General features: G+C 37.5%; 1 protein-coding gene and 1 pseudogene across 1 annotated transcript; one reads left to right on the forward strand and one right to left on the reverse strand.

Annotated features, from left to right (window-relative positions):
• Positions 1-5,797: 5,797 nt before the first annotated feature.
• On the reverse strand, positions 5,798-7,838 carry LOC141249281 (uncharacterized). Its single transcript, XM_073669570.1, has 11 exons — positions 7,794-7,838; positions 7,334-7,525; positions 7,208-7,270; positions 6,990-7,071; positions 6,824-6,895; positions 6,698-6,711; positions 6,414-6,473; positions 6,207-6,325; positions 6,069-6,138; positions 5,910-5,992; positions 5,798-5,828 (listed from the first exon to the last, which is right to left on the reverse strand). The coding sequence occupies exons 1-11, from the start codon at positions 7,836-7,838 to the stop codon at positions 5,798-5,800; spliced, it is 831 nt and encodes a 276-aa protein (XP_073525671.1).
• On the forward strand, positions 7,837-8,586 carry LOC141249282 (uncharacterized; annotated as a pseudogene).
• The last annotated feature ends 703 nt before the right edge of the window (positions 8,587-9,289 follow it).

Raw genomic sequence — 9,289 nt, forward strand, 5'->3', positions numbered from 1 at the left:
CCCGTTTGAGATTGGGGACAAGAGAGCGAATCAATTGAACTTAGAAATATTTTGAACTCTTCTTCTTGTACTCTTCAGGTTTGAATTCACATCCTCAAAGTCATAAAGTTTGTTCCTAAAAATACACCTTGTTCCAATGATATTTATATCATTTGGCATAGGAACAATACGTCAGATTACATTCATTTTGAAATGATTTGACTCATCTTGCATTTCCACGATCTAATCGGGTTCAAGTAACAATGCCAGAGGGGATGTTCCTTACAAGTCTTGAGTTCCTAGAGGTTGTGTGGGCATCAAATAGGATGATCCCTTACAGGTTTTGAGTTCCATCCGGGATTTGTTTCTAGACCTCTAATTTTTATTCCTTGCTCTAGGACAGATACGTGCTCCTCGTGATACTTATTTTTCTCCCTTAGATCATCTAACTCCCTAAATTTGGCTCCCATTATCTTCTTGTCAAATTCATGTTCCTTTTGATTGTCGAACCCTCACCCATGTCTAACCTTTACGAACACAAAGCTTACAATCTTAAGGGAACAATAATCTATCCATTCTAGCTTAAAGTTTGCTTACCATATTTTTCATAGTTTTATCTTGCTTAATCGTTGATCAACTAGTATTTCTATTGTTTCTTTCTCAATACTTGTCCTTTTTCACACGAACACAAATACAACCATTTCTCTCATAAGTAAAACATAGAGGAGCAATATGTTGAAACATCATATTCCAAGAATGTCCCCCTTTTAGTGATGACAAACTCATCCAGAATATGCATCCATAAATACAGTTTATGGACACTCATGAATAATCATATTTCAATAAGATAAATTTTCAAGTAATAGCCGGTGAAACCAAGTTCCCACTCAAAAGAATACATTACAAAGACTAAAATTTTATCATAGGTGGGTTCAGTCCAAAGAAAGAGTCCTATGGTAATTGACATTTGTGATATTATGAAGTATAGAGTCATGGGAAACAAGTTAGAGGAAGTTCTTGACCATTTTTGTGGATGGAGGCCCATATTATGTTCCAAGTTACATTGTTCCAGATGATCTCCATGTGATGTAGGCACAGTCGTTGATGCACCCAGTCAAGATAATATATTTCTTATGAATACCCCCAAACAAAAGCATGTGTTAAGCATAGGGTTAATCTCACAGAGAGACAACATAATAGCAGTTAAAGTTGAAAGCTTTAGTAACAAAAATCAAGAGTTTTTATCCCATCAAGTAAAGTCGAATTGAACAATTAAGAATGAATTTTTATGGGTTTTGTAACTTATGATTGTGGCTAGTACACTTGAAAAATAAATTTATACTTATAAAGATTTTGATCCTTGTATTTTCTTTAGCTTACCGGTCTTAATTTCTATGCTATCCTTATCCAGATCTAGTATCCCGACCTAAGATTATAAAGCACATGAATAAAACGCAACCAGTCTTATATGTTCCAAGTGTATGCTAACTCCCCACCTAATATGCACGCAACCATTCTAGCATAAAGGTGTTGTATTACTGAGTATGCAATTATATTAACTAAACTAAGTGATTACCGTAAGAAGCAATATGGAGCAATAAACTTTACAATCAAGAGAAGCATAGAATAACATGAACATGACTTAAGAACTAATATAGAGAATACTAAGTCATAACTCGTATAAGCTTCACTTTCAAGTGAAAAAATGGTGAACTTAGCTCCTAATTGGAATGGAGAGCAAAGCTATTCAAACTATGGAAATTGAAATACTGATTTTCTAGGAAGAACCTCCCTTTAAGTAGAGGTTCATCCTATTCAATCTTGTAATAAAAGATAAAATAAACTAATTGAAATAATATCAAAAGTAACTAACTAAATCTGAAACTAATTATATCTTAAACTAACTAGATAGGTAACTCAAAAATTCATAAGGTGAAATAAGGAAAATTTGAATCTTCGACTTTTTTGATGGATAATGGGGCACGATTTGTATGATGACGTCTTTCTTCTTATGATAGTAATATATTCACAATGGTTCTGTAAAAACATGTGTTGGTAATCCATATAAGGATTAGATTGCTACTCATGTCAACAAGATATTTTCTCTTTTCATGGTTCAAGTGAGGACAAATAACTAAGAAGTTAAGCGTGATGGGGCGGGAGCAATCCTTGGATGGGTGACCTCCTGGAAGTTTCTGTGTTGACATATGGATAACACTTTTAAGGCTATGAGACTTACAAATGGTATTAGATCCAGGTTTGTGGTTCCAATACGCTTGACCATGTGGGGGCGGCTCGATCCAGAGGGTGGTCCTTGACTTGACGTGGTCATAAAGGGTTTAAGTGGGGGTGATTGTAACATCTCGTGTTGGTAATCCATATTAGGATTAGATTACTACTCATGTCAAGAAGACCTCTTCCCTTTTCATAGTTGATGTGAGGACAAATAACTAAGAAGTTAATCGTGATGGGGCGGGAGCAATCCTTGGATGATGACCTCTTGGAAAGTTTCCGCGTTGACATGGGGATAGCGCTTCTAAGGCTACGGGGCTTACATATTCCAGGTTACTTGTACTTCTTCGGAAAATACCTTAACTCAGTTCATCTTCCATACATCCTTTCCTTTAGCTTCATCTACAATCATGGATTACTCCAAATCTCGATTAAAAACCCTTAAACTATGCATTACTCGATTTTCTATACATCCTTTCCTTTAGCTAATGAGGTGGTCAGGGATTGGGCATGACTAAACATCTCGCATAAAAAACAATGAATCTAATCGTAAGCCTTGGCCAGATCAATCTTAACCATCATCCATCTAGTAGACCAAAATAAGCCACCATTTTATGTAAGACCTACTAGACAATGACTACACTATCAATGATTTGGGCACCTGAAATGAAACTTGCATGCGAAGGAGAGATGATAGTCAGTAGTATTAGTTTCAAGCAATTTACAATGAGTTTTTTGCTAACTTGAACCCAACATCTAGTAGGGAGAAGGGGGTAGTTGCAGTGGAGGTAATGACAAGATAACTTATGGAATCGGGATAAGGAAGAATTCACATATGTTTTTCGGGAACGCACCATTATTGACAAGGTTAAGGGCGACCCTAGAAGCATGCTAGCAAAGCATGGACACATTATGTTTGTATAAGACCACATGGTATCCGTCCAATCTGGGAGCCTTGTGGGACACGTGAGTTTCAGATCAGTGTTAACATCATCAATTCAAAATTGTCTAGCAAGATCAGAGGCGGCATCAATATTCAACAATGGGAAGGAAGTCGATAAGACAGAGATGACATGGGTCTTAGTCGGGGGTCGTTCCGCAAAATGAAAATTGGTAAAGAAGTAAAGAAGGCACCTAAGAGTGTTTATCAATGTCCTAGTCCTCTGTTACATTTCAGAGCCCAAAATGTTTTTTGGCTCATTGGTGAATCTTTGTAAAGAGGTGGTAGAAGTGGGTATTGATGTCTCCATCGAGCAAAAAAGTAGCCCGACCTTTTTGGAACCACTATTCTTGATGGATCACATCTTCAATTTGATAACATAGAATTCTATGGAGTTGGAGAATACAATGAAAAAGGGTGAGAAGCTAGCTGATGTCGGACACACCATCAAGGCAGACCCATAGTTTCAACTTATGGTGAGAGATGTCTTGACCATCTTGGAGTTCCTTTAAATGAGTGATTTGATAACTGAGAGAGTGTTTCTGAAATTGAAAATATAGGAACCCAAGTAGGTTCAATAAGATCCTTGTACGCTACTTCCTTCAAGGATGACTGACCTCATTTCCAACATTAGAATTCCTAGATACTTCGAAATAGAAGTCAAACTAATATGGGAATAGTCTTCTTATGGTGTGTTCTTAACTAAATATGCATCTAATCGCTGCAGATTTACGAAAAAAAAGTCGGTAATGATGAGCTTTTGCTTTGGAAAAAGAAACTGCCTCCTAAAAATAATAGTTTTTATGAAAAGCGTGCTTTGATTCACTTGCTATTATGGAATGAGTTAATAGATTCTATTTTTAGGGTGGCTGCTAGGTGCTCTCTCTGAGACAAACCTGATGAGAACTCCGATCACTTTTTTCTGAATGCTCCTACTCAAAAAGGATTTTCAACAAAGCGAATGACTTATTAGGCAAAAATTTGGAATTATATGCTACTTGAGACTTTGTCACTTCCATGCACAATTTTTTGTAATATGAACAAAGATTTTGACATAGCTTAGAATGACTAGGAATAGAAAAAGTATGCAATAACTTAACCGACCGAGACGAAACAATCATTGCAACTATATTATCTAACTCTGTGAATCAATACAACATTTGAAAAACCTCCAGAAAATGTGAGGATGTTAACTTGCACCACTCTCCCCACCATAACAATGAAATTGTCTTATAAATGCTTGTAGTAGTGCTGGAACCACTAGAGTCAAGAGAAAGAGGAAAGCCATAAAGTGGGAAAAATCGAAGGATAATTTTATTAAGATTAATTTTAATGGATCTGTAACTAATGTCAATCTCTCTTCTCTTCGTTGCATTACAAGGAACCAAGAGTGTCTAATTGTATTGGCTAAAACAAGAGGGTCAAACTATATTAGCTAAAACAAGATGTGTCCTCTTCTTCTATTCTGGTTATGGAGGCCCTCACGACCCTTGCTGGTGTGAGGGCGGCAATTGGGTTGGGGTGTATAAGGGTGACGATGGTGGAGGGTGATAATCTTATTGCTATAAATTCCCTAAAAAGTGTGGGAGATTAAAAATATTATTATAAAAAATTAATCAGTTTGCTTCATTGTTTCATAATGTTTGCTTTAGGCACATCTCTAGAGAGGGTAACAAAGTGGTTGACTTCATCGCTAAGAGTTCTTTGGAATCGGTTTGCTTCTACATGTGGCAAACTTGATTGTGGATAGAGGGATCACATCTGTGCTGGCCTCTTCTAGGAGCTCATTACAATCACTACTGACTTCTTTTGAAGGTCTTGAAAGATATGTCAGGATCATCCGGCATGAACATTTAGGTCTTACCTATTCTTTTAGGGAACCTTTGTATTGTTTGTCAAAAAAAGAAAAGAAAAAAGAAGATTCTTATGGGAATCATGAAGAAGCCACGCTACTTAGAAATCTAAATCGAAGTCAAGCTTGCTTTGTGTTCGAGATTTATCGAAATAAGAGTGATTAGAATGAGAAACAGTGACATGTTTTACAATGATCTCCAAAAAATGTTAGACACTACAAGTCAATACAAAGATCCCTATCAAGCCTATGTGCCTTGTATATAAACATGCTCCCTTCGTCTCATACTCTTCTTTCTATTTACAAAAAGTATAACATGATTTACAATTCTTCTTAATATATAAATAAGAATATAATCACGTAATATTCTTCTTAATATATAAATAGAAAATCTGGAGGGAAATTCAACCAAAATAACTAGAATAACAACTTTTTTGATACAAGAATAGAAGAATAAAATGACAACATTTTTGATACAGAGAGAGTAGTCCGACTCGTAGACCCAAGGCTGATTTGACAACACACATCAAGGAGATTTTTAAGCACAATAACTCTAGTGTAACCACGAAGCACCACCTATAGCACATAAAACTAGCCGCACCTTCATTAGAATTACCTTTCAAGTAATGCCTCATCGGACTAATGAAAACCATGTAGGTTCAAAGTAATACTACCACATATCAACTTCAAAAAAACTGTAATTTTCATTGCAGATTACACTGCGCTCGAAGCAGTGATTTTAGACAACATTCTTATTTGTATAAAGACCCGTGCTTCGGCAATTGCGGGTTCCTCTAGGTTTTCCTCATTTTTGATCTAGCATATCTGCGGAAAAAAAAAGAAGACTTATATTAGTTCTGTTATGCCTCTGCACAAGAGTTAGTGAATGGGACTGCAAATTGTTACTCTATATGCATTCCGCCCCTGTCAGACGATGACAAACTGCTTCCTTGGAGTACATTCATGGCATTTGTTGCTTGCTTTACCTCCTGAAAATAACATATTATCATCAAAAAAAGTACCAATAAGAATAAAAGAAAAAGAATACTTGATATTTTTATACACCTCAAAATCAACAAATGCTACTGGCATTCCATATCGGGCTCGCAGCTTCAGAACATTAAAACCTGGATACCTACCACAAAAAATAAAACAATTGAAATGCTTGGCTAAATAAAAAATGGTTGTTCACAACCTACTTACTGTGTAAATCTTTGTCTCAACTCCTCCTCGGTGCAATTCGGGCCTAGATTTGCAATAAATAAGGTAGAACATTCTTGGGTATCACCTTCATAATTCTTTTCTTTGTTTTTGTGACAATTCTGATTGTTTAAGCAACAGAAAAATACATTTTCATGGTATACTAATACACATTTTAAACCAACAACAGTACAGGGAGAAAGCACAAACGTTGTCTTTAGTAATTTCAGGATCTGTTGTTGCCTTGCCACTGAAACATGATGAAATTAGCTAAAATTAAAGACAGCACATTTAAATACAAATTTCTTTGTTTATTGTGTCATAAGCAAATAGATTTCAGGGTTTCAGACCTCTCTGGTGATGTTTGATCCTCATCAGCTAGACTTTCATGTTCGCCATCTCCATCTCAATAAACAAGTTTATCACAAAATTAAACAATCTCATCTCAATAAATCAGGACAAAAGGAAAAACTTAGTAAGTTTCTCTCGGTTACAATCATACTTACCACTGTAAATTACATTTCAAAAACTTTTAGTTAATGAGAAATAGAAATACTGATTTCAAGGTACAGAGAATAAATTGTTCGCCTTGAATGAGGACATTGTGCTATCAAGCTTACCTTCCTCACTAGATTCGTAGATATCATCTTGAGTTCTTCGCCTTTTATCAATTACAACGTATGGTCCACCACCTAATAAGGAAAATGAAAGAATAAAACCAATGACTTAATCTCAATGAGTACAAGGTTACTAATGATATAATCTGAAACACACAGTACAGTTAACCTGGTTTGCGTTTTCTTCTTGAGTTGGACCTAGCTAATTCAATATGCAGAAATGATCCAGCTTGAGGATCAAATTGAACACCCTGTCAAAAAGAATACTAATTTATATTAAACTTATTACCTCATGCCATTAAGAATGTGATCTATACAGTTATATCCATCAATTATCAGGAAAGAATAGAATCCCCGCAGAACAGCCATGTCCAAATTAATACTCACATCTAATGTGTTCAATGCTGCCACAGCTGACTGATGGTTGAAAAAGGTGACAAACGCAACAACCTGCTGAGGAAGAAATACCTCATCAAATTCTTTAAGCAGGGTAATTAGCAGAAAAAGTGGTACCTGGTTGGCGCGGCCAGTATACTTGAGCTGGCAGGAATCGAAGCCAGGGCGGCGGCGGAAAAGGTTGTGGATCTCGCGGGGCTTGACGTCGTCGGGGAGGCCGGAGACGAAAAGAGTGTTGATTGATGGCTCTTTGTATCCATATTTGTCGTCGAGTGGGCGGTGGAGGTAGTAAGCGTCCATTTTCCTATTCTACATTTACAAAACCCCTCACCAATCCAATCGGTAAACTATCACACACACCTCTTTAAAAAAACGTGTTTGTTGTAAAAATATTTTTTTATGAAAATGCGCATATTTTAAAGAGGAATTTAGATATGAAGTATGAATTTATTACAAATTTATCCAAATAAAAAAGTATTTATTATAAAATATATAAATAATAAAGTCCTTCTATTAAATCGACCCCAATTAAAAAAAACTCTCTTTTTTGGGTTATGACCGATCATATTTTCCTTGCCCGAACATCTTCTTCTTGAATGGATTGCTCGCAGGATGTTGCCATGGTGGATGTAGGGCGGTCGCCGAGAGGTCCTCTAGAACAGCAGACTTCTTGGGCAGATAAGGCCAGAAATGATCATGGATAACAAATTTGTAGAGTCACACATGAAATTGATGTTTTCGGATGGGAAAGATGGAGAGACGGTTATTACATTAGGAAGGAAGTGTTGGATGCCATGAATGGGCTATGGGAGAATTGCATGATAGTGAAAGTACTTGGTCGGAGTGTTTTCATAACCACCCTTGACCGGATGCTTCGTAACCTTTGGAAATCAAGGGGAGGTATGTATGTTACAGACTTGCCAAGACAATTTTTTATGGTTAGATTCGGTATTGAGAGTGATTATCTTGCTGCTCTCACCGGGGAGCCTTTGAGGGTGTTCAGAAGTTACCTTTTGGTACAAGCTTGGTCCCCGAAATTTGATCCACTTTGTGATGATATTGTTATGACTCTGGTGTGGGTTAGGTTATCCGGGATCCCGGTGAATTTCTACCATAGACGAATCCTTCTTGGTATTGCAGCAGAGCTAGGGCATCTGGTGAGGGTTGACATGAGGACGTTGAAGTTTCAACGTGTTGGGTATGCGAGGGCTTGAGTTGAAGTGAACCTCAAGCGACCATTGAAGGGGTCTATTCCGGTGAATGAGAATAGGTAATTTGTTAAATATGAGGGTCTCATGAATATTTGTAGTGGGAGCGGATTGTATGGGCACTTGGTTACAAATTATTTGAAGAGAGTTGTTACTCTGTAAATATCGAGTCTTATGGAAACATCAGAGGAGAGTCTAGGAGCTGTGATTGAGATTGAGAAGAGGGTTGAGTAGGACGGATTTACACTTGTTAGGAGGCTGGGTGTCATTGCCTATGTTCCATGTTGGAAAGGCTTTGGGAAGAAACATAAGCCTGGTGAGCGTACCGGAAAAAAAACTAATGGGTCGGCTCCGAAGAGCTCGGGGGCATTTAGGGTTAATAACAGATTTGCAGCTGGAAGATGCAGATATCGGAAGATACGATCTTTTGGTTGGGAAAGAGATAGATAAGGGCGGGAGTTCAAGATCTCAAGATCCTGCTGGTTTGGAAAATATGATGGGTGAAAGAGATCCTAGTAAGAAGGGAAAGAAGGTAGCTTTCAAGGCACAATCTGGGTTGGCACAAAAAGCTAAGCCCAAGCAGAGGAAGGTCATGAAGCCCACGAGAGGCTTGGTGTTTGGGCCTAACATTAGGACGACGAGCAAGAGGAAGCTTGTTGAGGCTATTACACCAGGTCGTCTAGGTGGAGCGTTTGGTAATGCTTCGATGGATGACAAAAGTAATTCGTATCTGTAGGTTTTTGCTTTATGGCCAAGTGTACAGGAAGCGATGGGTTCCCCGTCCGATGCGGGTAGCGGGACCATAGGGACCGCGAGAGAATAACATGCTCCCCCGTTATTTCCAATCTTGCTTATAGTTTTTGTG

The sequence above is a fragment of the Phyllobates terribilis genome, unplaced genomic scaffold (genome assembly GCF_046119375.1).
Source record: "Phyllobates terribilis strain yellow unplaced genomic scaffold, ASM4611937v1 Scaffold_4441__1_contigs__length_60921, whole genome shotgun sequence".
In the NCBI taxonomy this organism is placed as follows: domain Eukaryota; kingdom Metazoa; phylum Chordata; class Amphibia; order Anura; family Dendrobatidae; genus Phyllobates; species Phyllobates terribilis.